Here is a 27,359-nt window from a genome sequence, read left to right as displayed (position 1 = left end):
GATGTTAACAAAAAGCATCATTTAAGTAAAATCTATATTACATCAGTCCTATCAATAAAACAAGACAGAAACTAAACCTAGTGTTCTTCTAATGTAAAAATCATCCATGATTTTCTCAAAATGTCAATTCTAGACTCTGAATGGAGGAACAGATTATATTAAGACATTTTCAAAATGTATACTAAATTAATAAAAATTAATTATGACGTATCACAATAGATGTCAGAATTCTTCATAGGCAATAACTTCACCCTAAAATCAGAGACTTTATAAATTTCAGTTCGTGGTTTTGCAGTATTTTCCTTGCAGACTTAATTTCTCTTGCAATTTTGTATTGTTAAAAAGAAATACAGAATACATTTCAATGTACATTTTCTATGCCTGACTTAGAGATAGGCTGAAACAGAGAAAAATTAACACTTTAATAATAATATCAAGTAAAACAAAGAACAGGTATTGATTGGTCAAGGCAAAACATCAGGACCATATCACAGAACCACCAGCAGGTTCTATATTTCCTGCCATAAAAATGCTATAGTGAGGTGGGTTGTTAGGAAGGCAGATAATCAGTCATGCACCTCCTATCTGTTTGGACAGGAAGATACCATGCATATGCTCCAGAGATCTTAGGCAAAAATACACATGTAGAACTGAAATACAGCATTAATGACAGACTAAGCATCAGAGTGGAGGCAGTAAAGGTGGTACTAGATTGGGGCATATTATCTTAGGTTTTGAATAAAGAAAAGAGTGCTTAGCCACGCTTACAGTTCGGTTCAAAAATGTGCAAAGAGCTTTGCTCCTTTCTGTAGAATAAGAGCTATCCCAAATGGATATTAATCTTTATGCTGTGGAAACGAATGCAGAAAGATGTGGCACCATATCTATCTCTAGGCCAGTGTGAGCAGGTATTGTGAAATTGGTTCTGTGCTTTATTTTTCCTGGCCCCTTCCTCCTGGACCTCATGCCCCTTCGGGTCCCCTGACCACCCAGGACTTAACTTTCCACTCACCCCACTGAAATACCCCCATCCTGAGGCAAATGAGATAATGCTTGTGAAAGTCTTCTATAAACTAAAAACGTAATATATAATTATTCCTATTATCATCATCATCTTGTCTTCTGAGGGCCAAACTCTCTGCGCCTTCCAAGTTGACACCTCACTAAACTAAGCAATGATTCAATGCTAACCAAAGCAGTCACGGGAGCAGACAGGTTATTCCACCCTCTCTCTGTCTCTCTCTACTTCCTGTCATCACACCTCTCTGCTCTCCTGCCCTGGCTAACACCTGGAGGTACCACATAGGAGAATGACAGGAATGTGTGTGCTTTAATGCCTGGTTAAAGCAAGAGGGAGATGTGAGGCCCCCCACTCATCACATACCAAGCTGGCAGCCAAGGCCTTGCACACAACACAGGGTGATTCAGGGAATAAACAAGGCTGGCAGAGTAAAAAAAAAATTTTTTTTGAAGGGGGTCAATTCTCCTGGTATTATCCCCATAAAAATTTTCAAAAATCACTTCAGAGTCTACCTTCTCCAACTGTGATCTCCTTTGGCAGGAGGGAGTACTTCTTCATCGTCCAGTGTAGTCTTTTTGGATCCTGGGGTCTCCCAACATGCTGTTTCCAACATTTACCCTTCAAGGGTCGTAGGAAGACAGATGGCCATAAAAACATTTCAGAGGCAAAGTACACAATGCAAAGCAACTCATGACATGCTGCAAAAAATGATGAAAAAATGCAAGGAGGTTGGGGTGGGGGTGGGAAGTGGAGGTTGCAGGCCTCCAGAAGTCCTAGGACTCTTACCAGATCGCAAGTGCCACTAATACAAAGAAGGGGCTCAAGTTGGAGGAACAGTTGTTGTGAAAGCCAAATCTATAACCATGTCTGTGTGTTCTAGAATGGGTTTTACTGGTTATAAAAGCAGAGAGTTTGCAGAGGTTACAGTTCTTTTGATTTAGAGGAAGCAGCAATATAGGATATACAGACAACCAAAAAAAAAGAAACCACCACAAAACAATGAACCTACAAAGGTGTAAGCAAAAGCCCTACTAAATGCAGATGAAATGTACTCTCAAATTTTCACAAACACATCACCCACCTCAAAGAGCCCTCCCTTTTAGGGAGCTATAATCAGACTTGGTGGAGAAGCAGGAAGCCCAGGTTGTAGGGGGAGAGAGCTAAATTAAAAAGATGCAAACAAAGCAACACAAGGCAATGGGCCACATTCTTTTTTTACCTTACACCACTGAGCCCCAATGCCAGCCTGCTGGGACAGAGTTCCTTGTTCCCAGTTCCCTGACAAGCAAGCCAAAAGGACTGCTTTAATTGGAAGAGGGTGGGCATGCCCAGGCCCGTGAGGGGCAGGAAAGAGGCCAGGTTTACAAGGGTTCTCCCTCAACCCCAACTAGAGCTGGCCAGATACCAGTTTCGACATCCTCCCCCTACCTGAAGGATGTACCCCCGGACGTAGTCCCGCAGAGTCCAGCCCAGACCATGCAGGATGTGTAGCACCTCCTCTTGCTTCAGGACACTGAAGAGACGGTCTAGCAGGATCTTTAGCCGCACAGGCACCGCTTGTGTCCCATAGAGCATCAGGCTGCTGATGTCGAACACCACATTGGACTGCACGATCTCCACCTGGGTGGGGTGGTATAGGTGCTGGGTGCTGAGTTTATCCAAGGCTGTGGTGGTCCCACCAAAGTTCCGGAGGTGGGCAGGAATAGAGAGAGGGAAGGGACGGAGACAAAGAAAGTAGAAACAAGTCACTGGAAGTTATCAGGGCTCCATTTCTACAGACGGATCATAACCACAGATGTTTAAGCAAGCTTTTGCAATTTAAATAGTTCTCTTCCCACCTCCTCCCTGTTTCACCTTTTTTTTTTTTTTTTTTAATTTGGTGTAGTTTAACAGCCGCAGACAACAGCAAATACAAAACATATCTGACTTTCAGAAAGAGAGCCACTGAGGTTTCTAAAGGACTGTGACTGGCTCTAAAAACCGGACTAATTAATTTGCTAATTGAACTGTGGCTTGGGGCACCTGGGTGGCTTAGTAATTGAGCCTTTAGCTCATGATTCCAGGGTCCTGGGATGGAGTCCTACATCAGGCTCCCCACCTCTGCCTATCTCTTTGTGTCTCTCATGAATAAATAAATAAAATCCTAAAAAAACAAAAAACAAAAAACAAAAAAACTATGGCTTATCCAAGTTGTCACAGTGTTCCTCATCCCTCCACCAGAGACAGAGAATTCTCGACTCCTGCCATAAGAGCAGGCTCAACCAAGATCAGTTTTCTGAATAAGACTCACCTCTTAAAATACTTCAATGGTTTAAAAAGAAAGTAGAGCATGCTCTTTACAGGATAAAAGACCTAATTTGAGAGAATAAGGACTAGTAATGTAACTCAAGTTAAATTAGTGAGCAGGGATAACCCCAAGAATTGCTCTTCCAACTCTCCCTCTTGCTATTTACCTGTTACACAGTTTAATGCTCACTGGCATGTTCAAGAAAAAGGAATTCACATTGTAACTTGGTCACTTTTTATTAACAGCTCTGACAAGGGTTTAGTATCAAATGAAAATAGGAAAAACATGACAAAAATCAAAATTGAAGAATTTCTATGTATTTCAGGGGTGTTATCTTAGTACAAAAAAACTAAGGATGACCATCCCCAGAGTAAATATTTTAGGCCTTTTTCTCCTCATATCTAAAAAAGTTACATCTAGATCTAAAAGCTAAGATAAGGTCATACATTCTAGCCCCCATCCTTATCTGAGCTCCTGGGAACCCTACTGCAGATAATGTAATTACATTTTTCCTCAGTTTCTCTACAGTGAACAATTAAGATAACATTGTCTCATCTACAAGGCTCAAAGAGATGCTGCAAAGATTAATGAGATAATGAGTGAGAGGTGCTTTGAACTCGTTAAGAGAGCACAAAAGCCTTAGATCAACTGTCAGAATTATACACAGATGACCTTCCAGAGATTAAAAAAGATAAACATGCGAGCTTGAAAGATGGTCATCTAATCTCATAAGTCAGGCAAATGGATATCAGACAACAACCAGGCTCAAATCGTAACTATACCTGAGAGTGCTTAAGTTTTCTGTGTAGTTCTAAACCACTGTCTGGCCTTTCTCAACCACTCTTCCCAGCACCTTATCCCTTCACAGTATAGGCTACTGTACATGTGCACTCTGAGCAACTCCTGTTTTAATATGCCCGTATTTCTGCATATTAATGCAGGTACTTAAAAGTACATGCACACACACACTTTTTATTACTACTTCAAATGTATTTTTTCAGGGTTCCTCCTCCACTCTCGTTTCCTCCTGACTTGTGGTCACCAGAGAGTTCATGTACTCTTGATAAATTGCTTTCTTACATCCACAGTGTAAAGGCCCTTATCATTTACCCGCTGGCTTCATTCAACACATTTACTCCCAGGAATACTTTGTCAAAGAGTTCGGGTTTCCTCATACTTCATTTCTTGCAGCTGATTTGTCTGATCTTTCCTATTCTAGTGGTTAAGTCAACTTTGAATAAATAGCTTTAAAAATTAATTTAACGTTTGGGAAAGATAAGGGATTCACAAGCCTAGGGATTGAAGTCTTCTCTCACTCCACAGGGCATTTAGATTGCGAAAATGCAGGAATGAGGTATTATTATCCCTGTTCTTCTTCAAGTAGAGCTTTACTACTCAGTCTCCTGATGAGTAAGCTGCTCTGCTTACAGAATCCTGTGACCAGGTCAGGGGAATCTGTTCCTCTCCCCGTTTCCCTTCATCAACTCTTCTGGCCTGCATCAAACACTTCTTCACTAAATACACTGCTATGACCACAACAAATAGGAAACCAAGAAGAGGATTCAGTAGAGGGGAAATAAGATCACACTGAATCTTGATTTCTGTCCTTTTGTTTGGTACCTACAGCCATGCATTAAGTACATGAAGGTATGTGTACCTATGTATTCAAGGGCTGGATGGAAGGTTATCACACCTCTCCCTCTCACTCTCCAAAAAGGGCTGGCGGTTAAAAAAGATGAAGAAGACTAAACTGTCAAGGGGCCAGAAAAAAGAGAAGTTGTTCAGAGAACTGAAAGAGCCCAAGTGGAAAGGTAAAGCAAAAACATTTCCCTAGAAATGCTTTAGAGAACAATCAGAGAATGAGAATAATAAGGACATTACCTGACTCTTCCTCCTAAATATGCCATATGTCAAAAAAGGAGATATACTGTTATAAGCCATGTAAATATATGGTAGAAATCAACAACTTTTTCTATAAAATGCCAGACAGTACATATTTTAGGTTTGTGGGTCATATGTTCTGTTTCACAAGTGCTCACCTCTGCTGTTATAGAGGGAGTGCAGATAAGACTTAAACCAATAGGCGTGTCTGTGTTTCAATAAAACTTTATTTACATAAACCAGCACTTGGCCACATTTATACTCTGATATAGAAGATGAAAGGGTGGGTCAGATATTTAAAGAAAGTCAATAGCAGATAAGGGAAACAAACCTCAGACTGTCATTTAAGCAGCAATTACCTAGGAGATGAACCATAAAGGACTGAAAAACTGCCCACCTTGCAGATGTAAATTACAAATTTCAGCATATACGTATCATCAGAGATTATGATCTGTCAAATTTCTTGAATGTATCAAATTTTCCTGCTTTACAACTGCTGGCTCACACTGAGTCACCAAGTTGTGGACAACTTTTGAGGATGTCTTCCAGGTGGGCAAAGAGTAAGTGACAACTTTTTAAGTGTCATAATAACAGTAAACGGAGTCTGCCTCAGGGACTCAAGTCTGAGTCATAGTGGGGTTAGGAACATGAGTTGGACCAATGGGGATGAATAAAAGGCAGGGCAAGAATTTGTTCAGCAGAATGGAGTGAGAAAAGAGGGTCACCTACCTTTATACTTTATGGGTCTAACCATCTTACATTGTCCTATACCAATGGTTTTCCCCAAATTCCATTTTCAAATGAAATCTTAACAAAAATTGGGTGTAATAAAAGTAAAGCTATTCTTGGTGAAGTTGGGAGTACATAAGGATTAGAGAACTTCCAATACTTCGTCATTCTTTTCTTCCATTCAACTTATTTAAGCTAGGACCTCTAGAGTTGCTGGAAGCAAAGTGTAAAAAAAAGTGCTTTTCTATAAAATAAGATGATGACAACTGTTTTGCCTGCTTTGCATCTACCCCCCTTCATTCTGATACCAGAAACTGGACTTCCCTTTGGGGAAATAATTCTTCCCCTACACTATCAATTATTTCATAGACCAGAATGTTATGTCCCTTAAGCTAGGCCTCGAAACCAGGATATCCCAAGCCCCTGGTACAGCAAATGGTTCAAGAATGGGCAAGTGACCTAAGTCTAAACATGAGATTGAGTCTAGGGTTTTAGTTAGAACTAGTGGGAAGTCTTCTCTTTCTTGGAAATTTGCAGCTAATATATATGAATGAGAATCGCATGGAAGACAGGCTGCTAGATGGCCTGAGAAAGACGAAGTACTGATAATAACTGTTTGATCAGAAGATATGGATATGGCAAAGTGGAGGCTGGTATTATCCTTGGAATTTTCAGTTACATGAGCCAAAAAAAAAAAAAAAAAAAAATCTCCTTACTCTCCCTTTTTATGTCTGCTTGAAGTAGAATTCCATAATTTGTATCTAAAAGAGGCTTAAGGCAATCACTTTTAGGGGTACTTTTCCAGCTGGATACCATGTAATTTCAAAGTAGCTATCAGTGGTTCAACTGAAGGTATTTCAGTTCCAGGCCAAATACTATTCACAATTTCTCCAAGGACTAGAAATAGAGTATCCTTAACAATTTCATATCTTATACAAATTTACAAAGGGTCATGGATACCATCAGCATTATTAAATAAAAATAATTGTGTGTTTGGGAATGGACAAAGAAAATGACCATGTAAATACTAACTAAAAGGCATCATTCTAGGGGGTTATAATGATTTCCTTTAATCCTTTAAAATTTTTTTAAAAACCACACAGTATTACTATTATTGCCTATTCAGAGATCACAGGCTCAATGAAGTTAAGTAACTGGTCTAAGGTCACTTGGTTATTTCTCCCAAGAAAATTCTGTTTCCACTACATGTTCAGATAAACAGTCAGTATGTCTGGAAACTTGCAAGTCTTCATCATGTTGGAAGTCCCTAACTCCCAGCAAACTGGGCTTCTTGCCCATCACTCTGCTGAAGCAAGCATTTCAAAGGTCACCAACACCTGCCTTACTATGAAATCCAATAGCTTTTATCCTTCATTATTCTCCATGATCTCTTCACAGCAGCTGACCTTATTGATCGCCACTCCTCCTACAATGCTCTTCTCCTTCATTCATGCATACATTCATTTATTCACCACCACTTAATAACTTATCACCAAGGTAGGGGCTGCATGCAGATGCAAAAGTAATTTACGTTGTGGCATCCACCCTCAAAGGAGACAGATGCCATCAATATAAATACTATAAAAGAGATTTGATAAAGTACTATGGGACACAGAAGAGAGGGCAACTCTGCCAGAAAGGCACAGTCTTGTAAGATAACTGAGAATTCAGCAAGTGAGAAAGGAGAGCGATGTAGGTAGATGAAACTAAGGCAGGCATTCTCAAACATTATGTGCATTGGAATCACCCGAAGGGTTACACTAGACCAACTAACACTAGACCATCATCCCCAAAGTTTCTGACTGGGTCTGTGGTGGGGACAAAGGATTTGCATTTTGAGTTAAGTCTCCACAAGATGTTGATGCTGCTGGCCAGGGACCACACTTTGAGAACCACTGAACTAATGGGATACGTGTAAGAGAATAGACTATCCACAGAATCTTTAACACTTGAGGCCAAATAGTTAGGGATATATACAAAAGAGTCAGATGGGCAAGGCGTAAGAAGCCTTAATACTGAAGGCCAAAAGCTGTGGAAGACTTCTATTTCCTGTTAATAGGATATAGAAAACATTAAACATTTTATAAGATAAAAACGATGTATAATGTTAGATATAAAATTTTGACAAGGGTCTACAAGTTGAATTAAAACAATGGTTGTCAGCTTGAGGGACATGGCAAGCATTCAGCAGTAAAAGCCACTGCATAAACCTCAGCCACAGAGCCACAACCCCCTAATGAACAGTCGAGAGAGAGATGATCATGGTTAGTTTTGAAAACTGAGCATGGATGACTTTGATGTATACCACTACACATGCCACACTAAAAATCACTGACATCTGGGTGAAGGTTTGGCTTAGAGTCGAGTGTACAGAGTAGAACATGTCTGTAATACTCCACTGGGACATGCCTTCACTCCGTGGACTTCCACGATGATGTGCCTAAATATGAAGGACGCAAAGGCCTTCCAAAAGGTGTGCAGACATTGGGATTCCATTTCCAGATCCTATAATCCTCAACTTACTTTTTGCTAAAATTGATCTACCTGAGTGAGAAAAGGCCTGCATGCACATGCAGATTAGCCATTTCCATTTCTCCTTTAAAAATCATATCCCTCCTTTATTACAGTATAATGGTGACTTACACAGTACACTGGCCAAGGGTGGAAGACTCTCCTGGACGCCAAAATAAATGAGGTTTTGTGGAAGCCTCTTAATAATAAAAGCACCAAGAACCTCAGAAGGGACTTTTTTTTTTTTTTTCCTGACTATACCTATTTGGGTAAAGGGTAACTAGAGCCTAATATTTGGGCCTATGTTGGAATATTCAGAATTTAGATAGAATGTAAAATGGAAGAAGAGGAATGCATTCACCTCTAGCATTCCTACCTATTTTAACAATGAATCACTCTTTAGAAAGTATCCTATGAGAACAAAGCACAGGTGTCCGATTGTGAAAATGGCTTTTGCCTCCTAACATATTCAAAGGAAAGCCATTCTTTTCCTGACACTCATCCCCAGGAGTTGGGATCATTACCTGGAAAGAAACGTCCCTCAGACTAAGACACATCTACTCTTCTAGATTCAGTTTGAATATTTTCCTATCTACAAACTTTGCAAGACACACTAGATAAAACATGAATAAAAATTTTACATGATTTCTTTCAGAAACTATGTTGATCATTTAATAAGGTAATTATAGCCTATTTAAATAATAACAAATATTTATGTCAGTTATGATTAATCATTTTCATCTCATTTCTTTTTTTTTTTTTTTTGAAAGGGTGTGGGTAGGGCAGAGGGGAAGGGAGAGAAAATCTTAAACAGGCTCCACACTTAGTGGAGCTTCCACTAAGTGTGGAGCCTGACACAATGCTTGATCTCAGGAATCTGAGATAATGACCTGAGCCAAAATCAAAAGTCAGATGCTTAACCGACTGAGCCACCCAGGTACCTGCCCCTCATCTTATTTCTTATAAAATTTTGAATATTTTCCACATCCTGTTAATAAAAGTGAATCAGCATAAATTATAATTTAAATGCCAAAGCACTTAATTTTTAACAGTATATAACTGCTTTCATTAAATATATGAAATCAGTTTGACTAGATCTAACAATATGAATAAATGTTTTTATAAGATAGGACTTTACCAGGATCCCTGGGTGGCTCAGAGGTTTAGCACCTGCCTTCGGCCCAGGGTGTGATCCTGGAGACCCAGAATCAAGTCCCACATCAGGCTCCCTGCATGGAGCCTGCTTCTTCCTCTGCCTGTGTTTCTGCCTCTCTCTCTGTGTGTGTCTCTCGTGAGTAAATAAATAAAATCTTTTTTTTTTAAAAAAGATAGGACTCTTACCTAATTTGTTCCTAAAGTCCAACACCGTATTGTGATACACACATGGAGCCACATTAATCAAAGTAAGACCATGACTTTTTTTTCCATGACTTTAACATACTCTTCATAAAAAAAGTTAGGTTTACATTATACTACATCATTACTAATTAAATAATAAGAAATAGCATTTCTATTGTAAAATGAGTAATTTTATTAGCTCCACATTTTATTCTAGACTGTTTTAGTAATCTACCCTATGAAATGGAGCCGACAATACATTGATTTTTAAATAATTTTTCTCATAATGCAAATTAATACATTTATTTGAGTTGAAATGTGAGCTCAATTTTTTCCAATGTAAATTAGATTTGGCAGCATGATTTGACCATGACCACTGGTGGGAAATTTTCATCAATCAGGAAAGCTGAATTTGCAATGATAAAAGTATCTTTTCATAATAATAAAAGAGCATACTGAAGAAACCATTTGAATACAGTGTTTTTGTTATCTCAATCTTTTCTGTGTGTCCTAGAATAAACAATATACCTTTAAATGAAAGACTAACAGCTAAATTTATAAGTGGGCATTTAATACACCTTGTTAATGCCTTTTCCCTAAAATTAAGAAGATGAATGACTATAACAATATCTGGATAATAAGGTGAGTGATTTTCATTTTTTTCCTTTTAACGAAACTAACTACCTGATCATTGTGTAGTTTTTGGCAAACAATCTGAAATTATTTCTGAGAGCCCAATGATGATTAGATTAAGTTCCTTGTCCCATCTATTCATGTGACCAGGTATCTCAGCAGTTATAGCTGCAAAAATGATAAATGATAGGGTCTAACTTTTCTATTTCTTACAATAAATACTATTCATTTACTGATATATGAACTAATCTGGGAAGAAAAATATTATAACCCTGTCCATTTTATTGACAGGTGTGTTTCCAACAAAAATCCACCTTGTGTTTAATGAATTATAAAAATGTATAATATTTATATTGCTTTGGATCTTATCTTCATCAAGTTAAACAAGAAAATTTCTATTTATATTATTTTATTTTCATGGCAGACATCTGTAAGTTGAACGGATACAAGACTTTAGCCAACATGACTACATTTATAGTAATGTTATTTGGGGGCTGTGAACTGGAAACAAGCTAAGGAGATAAAATAAGACTTAAAATAATGATTTAAAGTTCTCAATGTTTTTTTTTTTTAAAAAAGATTGTTGTCCTCCAGATAAAAAACAGAGTTTGCAGGGCTAGACTCCCAGGGTTCAAATCTCAGCTCTGTCACTTACTTGCTGCATGACCTTGGCAAATTACTTAGTATATGAAAATGTTAGCATGGCTCTTCATTTTCAAAATTCTTTTTAGTGGCAGGCAAGCCAATAGCTTGAAGACCACTTGCTTAATTCAAGGAGCAAGGAAAGAAAAACAAAGAATCAAGACCAAGCTAAAAAGTGTGAGGAGGAAAATAGATGTTTAGAGTAAAGATGAGGCAGGGTTACAGGAGGACTAAGATTTTCTGGTTTGGGGGATTTGGCAGGGAAATCAATGGAGATGCATGGGAACCATCAGGATTTCAGAGCTGCTGCCTCTCCAGCTGCCTGCCTGTGATGAGCTGCCTCAAGGAATTCAACTACTCTTACACTATGGAGTGACTCCTAACCTACCCAAGGGCCATGCCCTCACTCCAAATGCATACTTGATCCTTAGTGCTGAGAAAGGCAGAACTGAGGAAACAAAGCTGAAACAAAACTTTTTGTTACTGTTGTTATCTTCTGATTGGCTATGTCATAGGTGCTCACTGAAAAAAAAGCCGTAAATTCAAGAAAACAACAAAACAATCATCTTTAATCCTACCACCCAAAATCTGCTAATGTCCACATGTCGATATATTTGCATCTACTTCTTTCAGTCTGTAATTTTACATAGTTGAGGTGTACACTGTGTATACAAATTCCTATCTTGTTGGTGCTGTTCTTCCCATTGAACATTATATATAGCAAAACATTCAAAATGATCTCAGGCTACTTACTTAGGACCCATACATTTTTCCACTGCAGTTTCTCCTGGATCAATCTCTCCTCTCTGGCCTAACTTCTACCACTTTAGTATAGGCTTTTAAGACTCTCACAACTCCGTTACTGCAAGTGACTCCTGGTGGTCTGGTCTATCTCTGTTCTCTCTGGCCTAATACAACCTAAATACAATCCACAATTCAGTCTTCTCAAAATACTGCTTAGAATAGGTCTTTTCTCTGATTCAAATTTTGTAATGGTGATCCCAGCAAAACCCTCCCTTCCCCCTTACACAAAGTCCTTAACCTGGGTCAGAAGACTTGGCCAAATCAATTCACTATCTATCCTAATAACTGACATAGACCTTTGTGACCAAAATGAGTTACACATTACCTTTTCAAGCATTCCTAGCACTTTCGTATTTGGTCACTAAAAGAATATTCCTAGACCCTATGTTACGTTTTGGAGATTTAGTGAAGAACCAAACAGACACGATTCAAGCCCTCATGAAGTTAATAGACTAGCAAGGAAAACAGACTTAAAAAAAATACACATTAATGCACAGAATTACAAGCTGGGTATGGAATATGAGGACATAATTTAAATGGGTAACAAATTAATTGGCTTTTCCAGGCAAAGCCAATTCTGCTACGACGAAAAGAGAGAGCAGCAAAATAGTATGAGATGATGCTGTAGAGATAAGCAGGGTTCCATCTGCTGAGCTTCATTTAAAAAATTTCTAATTTTCAATGCTGTTCTGTAAGTGCCTTTCCTCTTATTTACCTTTTTAACTACATTTTTCTTCTAGCTTCAATTCAACTTCTATTTTCTTTATCCATGAAATCTGGAGAGGTCCCCTCATCTAAGAGCAAACTGTCTCAATACTTATGTGTGCCAATCATGTACATCCCAACCATATGTTGCCCATTTATTGGGTCACTTATGTACCTATTTTATCACAAGAGCTTGATGTTAAGCAACGACCATATCTGACACATAATCAACTCAAGGGTGTTCAGTCCTCATACTGTTGAATGGATAAACAGAGTTAAGTGAACACAGAATAGAAAAATGCCATTAGTGTATTTGCACTGAAAGCCTAAATGTAGGATTCTACTGTGCCACCAAACTCTCGATTTTACCCATGTCTCTCTCCTTGGATTTTTATATTCCTCTTTATACTCCCCTAGAAAACAGTGGGGTAGGTAACTGTGGCAATTTAAGGAGTGAGGTGGCGCTGCTAGCTGATCAGGAATTGACTACACTTTGCATGATCTATTCCCTTTCCTACCACTCCAAGCATTATTTGGGGGCATCCAATGGATTTCTAATAACAATAATATGAAATCTAGCTTGATGACAGGGTGCATAGGCTAGAACATAACACAGACATGATGAAAATTATAGCACAGATCACTAGATTTGTGATCCATGTGCTAGAGCAATGGTTTCATAGCTATAGAAAAGGTATGACTGGTACAGACTTTGGAAGGGGTCGGAGAAGTCACACAATAAGATTGTAAGAATAGTATCTACAAAGAAAAGGTTATTTTTCTTTTATTAAGAGGTCCAGAGAAAAAAAGAAGCCAACATATAAATTAATCTCTTTTTAGTAAGTAGAATTTTATCTGGAAAAAGAAAAGGATTTAACTGAACAACACAGATACTAGTTAGAAAATTCACACAAGAGCTTCTTGAACTGTGAATTAGGTAACTGAGGGAATGTAATTTACCTGGATTTCTTTAAAATGCCAGAAACAGAAGCTTACACTGGTAATTTTCTAGCTATGAAACAAAGGAGAAATTGAGATCTGGATAATTTTAATAAACACTTTGATAGGATAAGACTCCAAATGACACATAAGTCTGGATGAAGAAAACTCCTTTCTGTTAAAAACAGAAATCACCATAAGGACAACACCCAGCATTTTTGTGGTTCATTACTGTAAACATGTAATGTAAATGTAAAATAAGTATAAAATGTAATGCAAAATATGCAATAGTGAAATAATGTGAAGTAATATATGCTTCTAACAGTATTGCTAACTAAAAGAACAAAGTAATGTTCTTTATAAAATTCTGTTTTCAAATGTATAAAATAGTGCTGGGGATGGATGAGGAGTGGTTATAAAAGAACTTGGATCTATCAAATGAAACGTGAATAACTATTTTTTATTTCAATTTTTAATAACAGGAATTACTCCCCAAACCTTCAAATAAATTAAAATAAATGTAAACCTGTAATTCTACAGACTTCACTTCTAATATTTTCTGTGAAGGTCACAGAAATAAGAACATATTCAGATAGTTTTTTTTCTTAATGTAGGAGTATAAAAGTGCTTTTCACTGATCCTAGAAAATTGGCTCTCAGTGATAGTTTATAGTTCTTAGTTTTCCACAACTTTTTTAAACATAACTTTCTTTAAAAGCCAGATTCAAGTGACTTAGGTGGTTTTCATAGGAATATGCTCGAACATTGCAGGCCCTGATGTCCGTCCAGTGGACTCCATCTAATAACAGTTCAGGCACGGCAGTGTGAAGCCTACAGCCATTCAACAAGAAGTGAGAGAAGTGGAGTAACTTTTCAAAGCCACCTACTTTGCAGAGGAAAACAATTAAAAATTTGTATGAAAATGGCCTAAAAGGAAATCTTTTATTTCACTAATTTCCAGACTTGCCCTGGATATTTTTAAATACTAATTTGAAGCAATTTTATAAGTAAAAAAATTTTAAGAAACCTATTCTTTCATCTTGGGAGAAAGCCAAGTGAGCCTTAAATTGGAAAGCTAATTATTTCGAGAACTCCACATCTTTTGCCTCACTCCCCTTAGGATTCTAAATTATAACAGCATCAAGTGGTCAGCTTTTAGTAGTTCTGGGTCTTAGAACACAATTTCAATTTCTAATAGATTAACATTCAACATATGTCTTTAAGGGATTATTTTATGGAATTCTTTCCATGATTACTTTAAAGCTGTTAGGGATAGGGTTTTATAAGAGCTATTTCTGGGGTCAGATTTTTAAATTTTGATTACTTATAAACAGATTATTGTTCCCTTTCCTACTCCAAATACCCGAATATTCTGAATTTATGAGGGTCAGTGGCTCTTCGTTCTTGCTAATATGACCTATAATTTCAGATTATACCATACTTTATGATATGCACACTACACCCGATATAATGACATGTCATTTCAATGTAGCTAGCCCATGAACTTCTACAGGTTTAATGGGATTTTGCGTATTTAGAATTTCATCATAAAGGGGCCCTTTGGAATCATTATAACATCAATCCTTTCCCATTATAAGACTTTGTTCTCTTACTAGGCAGGAAAGCATCAGGGTACAAGGCAAAGGCTTAGCCTACCCATAGATCGTAAGCCAGATCTTAATAAAAGACATAGCACTTGGGGAAAACATTAATAAATGGCAGTGATGACATATTAAGAACTTTTTAGTGAATCAGAGAATCGATCATGAAGGCAGACAATGCCTGTTATTAAAAGAAAGATTCCTTATGACTTGAAGTAATATTTAGATCTGCACATGTTCTTCACTACTTTTGGGGAAAAGAACTATATAATTGGGGGCAAATTAAGTACAAAATAACTCATGTTCAAGTCACAACTTTCTAACTATAACTGTCAAGGTTGAATTAATTAGGATACTTAATACCAAGGAGAAAGAAGCTTGCTTTAAGAATTTTTTTTTTTTTTTTTTTTTTTTAAGGAAAGAAGAAAAGGAATGATACATAGCTGCAAGAATTGATTCCCAAGACTGGTGATAAACTGTCAGCTCTTACATTGTGAAGGGTTTATTTTTTTCTTGAACAAATAGTGTCACCCTTTTTAAGTAAAACAAAACAAAAACCTACTGAGCCTCCATAAACCCCAATTATATTACAATACCTTATATACCTTATGTGAATTGTTCTTGATTTTTTTTCTTGTCCCTTAATACATAAGGGATAAGTATATGAATACTCTTATGTCCATTATGAATGTGATTCTAGGGATCCCTGGGTGGCGCAGCAGTTTGGCGCCTGCCTTTGGCCCAGGGCGCGATCCTGGAGACCGCGGATCGAATCCCACGTCGGGCTCCCGGTGCATGGAGCCTGCTTCTCCCTCTGCCTGTGTCTCTGCCTCTCTCTCTATCTCTCTGTGACTATCATAAATAAATAAAAATTAAAAAAAAATGAATGTGATTCTAATCTGAAGTGAGGAAAGGGGGACAAAGGTAGTTCCAATGAGGCCCCACTGTCCTGTGGATTTTAATCATACCTAGTTGACATTTAGTTTTGAGAGTAAGTGAATATGCACACACAAACACCCACAATTAGTCCAGGGCAGAATTTGAGCTCCACTTGAGACTATACAGTAATATTTCAAACTGATTGGCATTTCCCCCCTGTGGCCTTATGCATAATAAAGTCTTCACAACAGATTTTGTAAATCATCAAAGTCTGACTGAGGCACACATAAAAGTAGACTGTCAACGCTTGGCTATTCAGAAACTCACTCTCTTGGTTAGTAGATTAAACAAGTCCTTGGTTTTATTTCTTCTCCTCCTCCTTCCTTACATGGCCCACTTTTGGGGGGCATGTCTTTCTTCATTTATAGCAACTCCATCAGAAGGTGGTTAAAGGGGAAAAAAGAAAATTTAATCTGCAAACTTGATGGTAAATCTAGGAAGAGATTTGGTTATTGAATCTACTTGCTGCAACCAGGTTTGGGGGTTATCATTCCTACTGCTGCTGCTCTAGCCCATCCCTAGTCATCAAAGCTAGCTGAAGGTTGGCTACACAAACCTTGCTTCATTTAATCTACAGATCAATGAATTAAATGGCCACTGACTACAAAACACATCTTGTTTTGAAACTATTGAAATGTGCTACTTGAAGAGGCCATGTAAGTCCTTCTATTAAACAAAAAATGAACTTTTCTGTAAGTGAATAATTATCCTACTCCTAACTTATTAGATTTAAAGACTTAATTTTCTTGAAGTAGATTTCACTAAGGAAACATTGTAAATGTAAGGCATATTTATTTTTGCTAGAACATATGCTTTAAACTCTATCACATGTAGTGAAGAAATATTTCAAAATTGAGTAATACAAAAAGCCAGCATCTGGTAGGAAATACCTGAAAGAAAGGAATGATTATATTAAGTCTTCTTTTTTTAATAAACGTCACCTTTGTGTCACAAGTATTTTTCCTTCTCTCTCCCAGTAAGTCAGGCTAAAATCTCATTCTAAATCTATAATCGATCTTTTTTTTTTTTATTCCCCCACCATAATCCCTTAAAACCCTGGGCTATCACACACACTTTTGACACTGATGTGTTTTTTCTTCTGGATTGCTGGATTTGCTTAATGCATATATCAAGTATCAAACTGCTTTGCATCTGTGACTGGAGGGATAAAACACCCTATATAAAGAATCTGCTCATAAAAAAAGGGTTAAGGAGGCAGTCTTAGGAGAAGTCTAAACTAACCAATTGTTAAATGCATGAAAAGAAAATATCAAGGGCTAGAGCAATCCTTGCTGGTTTTGCCACTAACATGATCAAGGTATGATTAAGCAGATGGGGAACTTAAAGTTGCCATCTTATCGTAAAGTTACTAGCTGGCCATTTGACATGTATGAGTTATCAACAAGGCCAAATATCTTTCAGAGTTTGGGCCATTAGTAAGATGAAACTATTTTATATCATCACTTATATTTAATAAGCCCAAACTTTCAGAAAAGAAGTCTCCTGAAACAACATGAACAAAGAAACAGAAGGGAGATTCTGGTTAGCCTTTGAATTCTGATTACCAACTTGATAATGATCCTAATTTCTAATTAGAAGAAAAGTTCTATTAATTAGTACTAACAGGCACAATCATAAAAATAAATCCAAATTTTAAAATTAGCAATTTTTTCTTTAGAGTTTTTACTGTATTTAAAAACAGTACTAAAAAACACTTGCCAACTGCATTTAGTCTCTGACTGAGGCACACATATGTGATCTCCTAATTTACAGCTTGCACGTACAGATGTTCACACTTAGTAAAAGGGCTTCTTAATAGCTTTTTTTAATTAAAAGTGTGTTGATAATAGGTGTTTTAAACATATCCAAACAACACAGCTGAACTGACAAATGCCTGTCTTCATGCCTCACCATGCCTCACATTGTGGCAAGATTTTATAAGACAGAAAAGATGATTCAGTCATATGTATATAGGATAAATGTTACCCCAAAAACCTCCGAATGAAATCTTTCATTAATTTTTCTCTCTATGATCTGTTTCCAAGTAGAAAATGTTAGATTGCTACTAGGTTTATGTAGCCGAAAGCAGAACCACACAGCCGTTGCTTGCTGCCTGCAGTTTTTTTTTCCTTTGCAAAACTTTGAACCCCATCCAGCTTTGACACACTGCCTCTTCAGTTAATAACTATCAAGTTTCCCCTTGTCTCCTGTCTACTTTTCTTTGAGGCAATTGCGCACTCAGCACCCCGAGATAATAACACACATCTATAAGATAAAAGCAATGGCATTAATGTAATTGTCTGCCTCTCTCTCTTTAGCCTAATCTTTTTTTCCCTTCAGTTTTGACTGCCTGTGTGACACCTGTTTTTGTCTCCTCTGATCCTACGACAGGTTTTCCGCTGACAAGGTTTTTGCCTGACAGAGATTCTGCAGACAAGAACATAATAAAATATGAAGAACTGCTTGTCAGAGTTTCTGCCAATGCTCACATGAAATAAAGAAAAAAAAGACTCTTTTTTTTTTTTTTTTTTTTTTTTAAATAAGGGGCCCTGTGATGGTCGCTTTTCGTTTTTGGCCTGTCAGAGAAAAGACCTTCATGGCCAATTTCTCCAAGCCAAACAGGTGTGTTTTCTTTTATGTTAGAAGTTGATTTGTTTTTTAATTTTTACTGATAGTGGAAAACATGAACAGTCAAAGATGGGAGGGGAGAATTTCTATCCATCAGATTATTGCAGGCAAAGGAGTATTGAAAAACTACTAGATATAAGTGGAAGATATTTCACTCAAAACTGTACCTTCTGAATGAGACTAAAATGCCAACATCTGTTAATGATCAAACAAATAGAACTTCCCTAAAATTTACTTCCTGGCTAGTCGAGCTGCTAAAACCTCCTACCTACCTTTCACTGGTTTTCTTGTCTGAAGACAGAAGAAAACAGCAAAGGCGTGAACACAGAGGCTGGACAAGAGAAATGCAGAAGCAAGACTAAAGGCAAGTGTCTGCAGCTGTGCTTCCCACTTAGAATGGAAGAGGCTGCTGGAAAAGAAATGGCAATTAGGATTCAGAGACTCTTACATACACTCAGGAGTGTCTGCAAACCTCTGCTCCTGTGCTCCCTTATAGGAGACGCTGCAGTGGGTCTCAGCACGCAAAGAAGTGCCCTTCTTGATTTCCAGGAGCTCGTGGAGGGAACACTTTCCACAGAAATGACCCTCTGGTCTCAGTGAAGTGCACTGAGCACATTCAGAAGGGAACACTTAATTGCTCCTGGGGGTAGACGGATCCCATTTCCCTCAGGACCAGGACAGAGGAAAGACTGGACATGATCAATAGTGCAGCAAGTGTGAAAGCTCGAAGGACTGGGAAAGAGTGACAGTGATGAGTGAAGGCAGGACAAGAGCTTGGATTTGGGTTTGTAGGATTCTCACACCAATTCTAACTACTCTACCAGTAAACCACTTTACCCTAAGCTTCAGTCTTCCAATTACACTATCTCATACAGAGAGCCTAGCACAGGCCTCTATGTCTAACAGAAATAGAATTCAAGTCACATACTTCAATGTTTGTGGTCTCTCTCTCTTTTTTTTTTTTTTTTTTTTTTTTTGTGGTCTCTTTTAAAGGGTAAAAATAAAAAATAAATAAAAAATAAAAAAACAATAAAAATAAAAGGTAAAAAATAAACAATGAAACTAATTTTTAAGACTGTATTTTATTTAACTCAATACATCAAAAATATTACAAATATGCAGAAAATATATCAACAATTCTTAATGTGATATTTTACATTTTTTTAAGATTACATTTTCAAAATCCAGTGCATATATTTACAACCTATCTCAATTTGGACAGGCCACAATTCAAGTGCTCAAATCCATAAGAATGGCTTCCTAAGTGGACAGCCAGGTCTAGAGTTGCCTTGGCCAGCAGAATTTAAGGCCCAATAATTTGGTTCTTTCATTTAGATGGGTCTGAGCTTGCATTTGCAGTGTCACCTGCCTGACCATACAAACAGGCTGGGAGGCCTAAGAGGCCAAAAATGGGAATTTGTCTGTGCATCACAGAACAGCTCCAGGGAGAGAGGGACCTTACTACGGGGCTCCTTCACAGATACTGCTTATGATTCTATCTAGTTATGATAGTAAAACGTTAAAATACTTTCTGTTCAGTGCTTTGGCTATATGCTCACAGATGGGAGCTATATGCTCTATTCACAGATGAATTCAAAAAGCTTTGGAAGAATTATAAACACCTACCCCTCCTAGAAGGCAAAACCTGGTAAGGAATGGGATGCATCAGCAACATATCATGCCTCCCAGAATACAAGTCAGAATTTCTCCGAATTACCATAGTTACCCCATCCCATGCTTTCACTCTTCAACAAAGGGTAGGTAGAGGACCCTTGACTGGAAGAAGTCATCACTATGACACAACGGGAAATGGAAGAATGGTTGAGAGTATCAACATGATATTGCTGAGACATACTGGGTCCTCATGACCCAGCAGAATCTCCTGGTCTATCTGAATAGCACATCCTCAGTAAAATGAGAGGAGCTGAGTGTTTCATTTATAACTCCTTCAATTTGTGTTCTGCTTAACCTGGTGAACTCCAGTTAATTAAGATGTTCCTATAAACAATTAAGCTTCCTGTAGAATCGTTAGCAAGATATAAAAATTTATGATGTAATAAAGTACAATAAAATGATAAAGTGGTTAGCCCATCAAAGCACTTCACATGCAAGAATATAAGTGTGAAAATGAGCAAAAGCAGCCTGAAATCTGACTGAAATTCATCTATTTCTGGGTTTTGGGCTTTCAACAGATAAATATTCCTACAGCTCATTTTAACTGGTCTCTACTTCTCAAACTGTGACTTCTGGGAAAAAGAGTTTCTGACTTCTGTTCAAATTGGGGCTCAAATGACACTTGAGGGGAAATTGAAAGGTATGGAACTGGACTAGATTTACTAGGGAAAAAATTGGTAACCTAAACTCTGCCACTGGGCACTGAAAAAAAAAACCTCTCCTGGAAGGAGAAAGAAGCTCATATCACATGTACCTTAAGTGAGGCTCTGGATATTAACATTAGTGTTGAGTCCACTTTCTCTTTAATCTTCCTCAAAACTTTGTTGTGATATTTAGATAAATTCCTGTTATTATTTGCATTTACAGATAAAAGAACTGAGGCTTATTAACTAGGGATCGAGATGGGATTTGACCACTGACTGGTAATTCCAATTTTTAACCACTAAACTACGCTAAAACATGTCTCTCACACCCTCAAGGTTGAAGTTTTACTTCTGTAAGAGTTTAGAAACAACAACTAACATTATTAAGTAGATTATCTTATTTAATCCTAGGAAGAACCCTACAAACTGGGTGCTATTATTATCCACATCTCTTGGAGAAAAAATAGAGATTATGTAACTTGGCCAAGGTTCTACTGATAGTAGGTGGTGGAGCCAGCACATGAACTCTTACCTACTTTTCTATCATGCCTCCCCCATTTGTGTATCTGAAGCTTCCTCATAACCTCTAGCTCTGTATGTTTCAATCTCAAGATCCTCCCTAGAAACTCCTTAACAGTGGAATGGCACTGTATACTTTAGAGGCTAGAATTTACCAGACTCATCTTATGTTCCATCTAAGTAAGAAGCTAGAAAAAAAAAAAAAACACGTGGGAAGCTAACAGGCAGAGAGCCCAGGACTTTGAAGGGGAGGCACTTGTTTGTGCTGTGATTAAAAAAAGAAAAATTTTAGGGAGTTCAAATCACCATCCCAAAGGTGGGCAGGCTAAGAAACAAATCAAAATAAGCAGCTCAGGGGCACCATAAGAATATAGCTAATGCCATTAATCAGGCACTGAACCTTTGCATTTGTGAGGATGTCCTCCCTTTAAAGCTTATCAGCTGTGATCAGGGAGTAAAGGAAAGAAGCAGAAGAGGGCACGGTGCCCTCAGGTCAAGCAAAGAAGGCTCCCATGCCAGGCAGGAAAATGGCCTTGTTTTTGCTCTTTAAAATAAAAATAACTGGAGAGATGTTCAAGGACTTTGTCTATGGAGAGACAAGGACCCAGCTACCTCACCAAAGCTAGGAGGCGCCTATAAAGGTGGCTTCTCTAACTAAAAAAGAATTTTGTGGCTAGGCAAGCCAGGGTTTAGCATCACAATCTGGACGAACTAAATCTACTTCTAGAGATCTTTAAAGCAGATACTACTTTAGTTCCTATCTTTTCCAAATCAGTGTACCAGGGGGAGAGGACTATGATGTTCCTACCCTTGTGTAAAGCTCTGGAAGCATGACTACCTACATCTCCCCCAAAGTATCAAGTTCTCACTTGTAAAGCTTGTATTTACTTCCCTGTGTTAAGGAATTAAGCTAGTACCTTTCTTAAACTTTTCATCACATCCTAAATACCCCCTACAACAAGTCTCTCTCAAAGCAAAATTCACTCTTATTGAGACACTCTCCAGGTGGGCAAAAGAGAGGTCAGAGCTTTCTTAGAAGTTAGTATTTGGGAGAATTACCTTTCCTTTGTCAGAAGAGACTCATTGTTAATTACCCTTCTCTCTTAATCTTGAAAAATTCACAAATTATCATACACAAACTGCTGCTGAGTTACTTGGAATGAGCATGATGTCACAGAAAGTCATGCTTTATTTTTATGATAAAAGACTCTATCTATTTGGGGTGTGAAGGGGAGAAATGGGGAAGAAAGGAGGAAGGAGAAGGAAAGGTTACTACTACTGTTGGTTATACTACTAGATCAGGTTATACCCTGATCAAGTCAGGGAGAATATTACAAAATTACCAGTTGGGAATAAACTACTTTCACAGATGTTTAGACAATTCATAAAAAGAGCACAGACTGGGACAAATAATAAAGACATGTGACTTTTCATGGGATAAAATGAAAAATTACTGCTTTTGATCCACTCTGCTTAAATCCTTATAAGGTACACCATGCCGCCAACAAATTTGAGGAATCTGTAAACAGAATGCAGAGATCTTGTGATCTCTGACATAATCAAAAAGATTTTTGATTATAGAATGCTAAGAACCAAAGGCCCCGTTTTAAGACTTAATTAGGCAAAATAAGCCTCACTAGAATTTTCTTTTAGTTGTATGCTTGCCAGCTTTATCAAATAAAAATACAGGCTCACTCAGCTAAATTTGCAGATACACAACTATTTAAAAAAATTATTCACCATTTACCTGAAATTCGAATTTAATGGAATGTCTTATATTTCTATTTGGGTGAGGGTCTCTATAAATATCTCTCTTCTGATAAGATCTATCAAGTAAAAAACTGAGAATTCAAATTCAATGATGCTGAGAAAAAAAGAAAAATTACTTCTAGTGAATTACAAAAAAGGTTTGAAATTAATGGATTATATGAATATTAAGTCTTACAGTACATTAAAACATAAAACCGGTTGGTATATGACACTAAATTAACTTTATACTGCTCACCATTTCCTGTGGTACAGAACTGAGGAACCGACAGATACCTGGCACAGTACTTTACATATGATATATGTTTAATAAATATCTATTCATTGATGATCCAGATGATGCAGCCCAACTCTGCTCATTTTACATTTTAAAAAAATCTGAATAGTTTGGATAGGAGCAGGAAAGCAGCTGGCTTGATGACCAAATAACTAAAGTGATAATGCAGGACTATCTTCTCCTTGAATGAACTGAGGCAGGAAAGAGAAATCACATTTATAGAAGAACATAATAAAGGAAAGGTCTCAAGAATCCTGGTGCAACAAGCATTCTCAGAGGCAGACTTTAGCCAAAGGAAATAACCCTGGTGTTAATTCAGACTGTGTGGGAATGAATGAAAATTCTAGCATTCATGAATGCAGCTTATTGGAATGGTGCATCCTTTTGGTTTAAATCAAAGTATTCTATAAAGAAAATAATTTTTACCGAGAAAACTGCAGTGGGGTTCATTTAGCGATGTAATATATTTTTTATTCATCAAGCCTCATCTCCTTGCCAAATACTTACTAGACATACTAAGACATGGTGGATTTTTTTCTTGAAGGTAGTTTTAACAAATGGTCTTTGTTGGAAGTAAAAATCACTGACCTAGTAAAGAAAAAATCTCTGTATACATTACCTTTCTAAAACCTGCCCACCTCTTTTCTCATATACACAAATCAAATATATCCCATCATGAAAGAAAACATTTCCAGTTGTCTTGGATTATCACTAAACATCTAGACTACAGTCATTATAACTAATTTGCAAATGATAAATAACAAAAATGATTTAGTACCATAGCTTTCAACTGTTACACCATGCCTCCAGTTTTTCACAAAGTCCTGTTAGTAACTTCTCATTAGAAGCAAGCACACTCCCCCACCTTTCCTACCCTGAGCCTCCCTACACACCTTACCCATTACTTGGTGTATACTAGGATACTTGCTACTTTCTAAGACTATGTAAAACCTTTGGCTGAAGCTTTAATTCTGTGAATGGTTGAATTACTAGTACCTTGGGAAAGGGTCAGAATGCAACAAACTAAACTTCTACCAACATAAACATTTATGTAACCAATAGAGAAGCCACTGCTGCTTTTATCCTGGTATCTTATTTCAGCACTTTTGAACAACAAAAAAAAACTTGTAAGAATATTTTTTTTTAATTTTTATTTATTAATGAGAGAGAGAGAGAGAGAGAGAGAGAGAGATGCAGAGACACGGGCAGAGGGAAAAACAGGCTCCATGCAGGGAACCCGATGTGGGACTCTATCCGGGTCTCCAGGATCAGGCCCTGGGCTGAAGGCGGTGCTAAACCGCTGAGCCACCAGGGCTGCCCCTTCTTTAAAAATTTTTTTCAAGACTCACTCTATATTTTAGGCAAATAAAGGAAATACACAGAAAAGATAATGCAAACAAAGGAGGGAAGGAAATAATAGCTGTTAAATGAATTAGCTGGCAGTATGCTAGAGTCCTTTATCCAAGAACTCAAAACAGAAATTTACAAAGTTAGAAACTCTGGGTTTTACACACCATAGGTATGGAAATCCTATACCAAAAAAAAAAAAAGATTCTTTTGAAATAAAGTTAAATTTAATTAAGCTCTGCTTTCTATTAATCAAAGTGAAAGAGCTAAAATTCATTAATGGGGAGAAAGAACAGGAAATCCTTTATTAATTCAGTGGGAAATACCTATCGGTAGTCAAGGAACTGTTTTTGGATTTTCTCCCCCTCTTGACTCAGTGGTGCTAAAGATTTCAAGGAAGTAATCTGTGAAAAGCACACAACCCAGTGCATAATTTCAAAACCTAGGTGTTACGGTATGATGAATTAATCACTCACTCTCTTTAATTTTTTAAAACATCTTTCTCAAGAATGTTGTAAAGCAGCTAATGTTAACAATTTAAGCAGGTTGGAGAAGCAATCTGTAAGGCTATGGAAGTGTGTATGTGTGATATAATGACCCATGAAATTCAACCTCTTAGAAAGAAATAAGATGATGCTATCAAAAGAGATATGGGAACATATTTATTCAAAAGAGGCCACCACATTTCTAGGAATTTTTCTTTTTACAGAGAACATTCGATTTTGACATTTGGTTATTTTTTAGCAGCAAATATTATTATTATTATTATTATTATTATTATTATTATTATATTAGAGATAGAGTGAGAGAATTCATGTATACAGGAGTGAGGAGGGCAAGAAAGAGAGGGAGTGAGAGAATCCTAAGCAGGGGCCATATCCAGCACAGAGCCCGATGCAGAGCTCAGTCTCACAACCCTGTGATCGTGACCTGAACTAAAATCAAGAGTTGGATACTTAACCAACTAAGCCACCCAAGTGCCTCGCAAATATATATATTTTTTACAATATAATAACAGCTGGAGTATGTTTAGTGATACAATGAAATAATTCTATGAGATATGTTCTCAGTAGTCCTACTGCTGTTCCATCCAAATTCAGAGACGTACTAAAAAAACCTAAGTCATTTCCTCCTGGTCCTACCCATAGGACACCATACCATGTAAGGCAGCCAGGAAGACTGCTGTGTTTCACCTCTGAGCAGAAATAATTAGAAACACGATTTCAGGGTTTTCTGTGCAGGAGGAGAGAATGAAGCAACTAGTCTCATCCAACTGCCAATTCAAAAGCTGGAAGCCAATCCCTATCATATTTGTCCTAATGAATGAGGGAAGAGTGGGGTTTGTACCTCTGTGTCTACATATTTGGAGTTCTATCTGATACACAGTTGAGGGAGGAAAGAGAGGTCAAGGTAATAACAGTGGTGAGGGAAGGTTAGATTTGAGAAAATCCACAATTAATATCCTAGAAACACAGGATTTCTAATGACGTGGTAGGAAAAGCACAGTCTGATGTAACAGAAATACTTTATTCAAGTTTTGTGAAAAATCACATCCTTCAGAAAGTCTTAGAAACAACCATTGGCTAGAAATAATTTATTTTGTTCAAGAAAGAAGAAATATTTCTTTTTCTCCCCATTACACTACTAATGTAATATGCATGTGGAAGTTGAACAGGTAAAACAAACTGGTGACACAGTAAACTTTTATACTCGACCATAGCAGATAGATGATGGTAACACAGATGGCTTTGGAAAAAAATGAGACTGAATGAATGAAAAGTCTTTTGTTTAACTGATTGACCACTTTTATTGCTTATCCATTATTCAGATTTTTCTTTCTAACACAGTATTATTTATTGGAAAGGCTTCATATACTTTACCTTTAATTCTCACGACAATCCTGCCAACTAGATATTATTAATTTTATATTACAGATAAGAATGGTAGGCTGCAGAGATACTGAACTATGTGCCATGGAGCTGCAGAGCCAGGATTTGACCCCATATTGACTCTGTGACTCTTGAGCTTGGGACTGTAAGCTCTGGTACCTATTACCTAGTAAAGCCAACATTTATTCAGGGAAACAAGGATATTCATGAAGTGTTATGAGCTGAATTGTGCCTCCCTCCCCCCAAAAATGCATACTTTGAAGACTTAATCCCTGGTACTTCAGAATGTGACTGTTATTTGGAGACTGAGCCTTTAAAGAGACTGATTAAAGTTAAAATGAGACCACTAGAGTGAGCCCTATGCAGTGTGATTGGTGTCCTTAGAACAAGAAGAAATCTGGATGCACAGAGGCGCCAGGGGGGTGTGTTCACAGAGGAAAGACCATTTGAGGACATCATGAGAGGGCAGCCATCTGCAAGCCAGGAAAAGTCCTCAGAATGAAACCACCCTGATTTTGGACTTGTAGTCTCTGGAACTGTGGGAAAATACATTTCTGATTTAAACCACCCCGTTGGGGTATTTTG

The 27,359-nt window shown here is 37.5% G+C and overlaps 1 protein-coding gene across 15 annotated transcripts in view; it reads right to left on the bottom strand.

Annotated features, from left to right (window-relative positions):
* The window catches only part of BNC2 (basonuclin zinc finger protein 2), a 433,488-nt gene that overhangs the window by 121,427 nt on the left and 284,702 nt on the right, over nucleotides 1-27,359 (bottom strand). For all 15 annotated transcript variants that reach the window (XM_072728223.1, XM_072728214.1, XM_026001440.2 and 12 more), the window contains one exon: nucleotides 2,450-2,685. In XM_072728223.1, coding sequence (XP_072584324.1) covers nucleotides 2,450-2,685 — 236 coding nt within the window. The remainder of the gene's footprint in view (nucleotides 1-2,449; nucleotides 2,686-27,359) is intronic.

This window comes from Vulpes vulpes, chromosome 12, assembly GCF_048418805.1.
Source record: "Vulpes vulpes isolate BD-2025 chromosome 12, VulVul3, whole genome shotgun sequence".
NCBI classification, from domain to species: domain Eukaryota; kingdom Metazoa; phylum Chordata; class Mammalia; order Carnivora; family Canidae; genus Vulpes; species Vulpes vulpes.
This window is presented reverse-complemented; position numbering and strand designations above follow the sequence as displayed.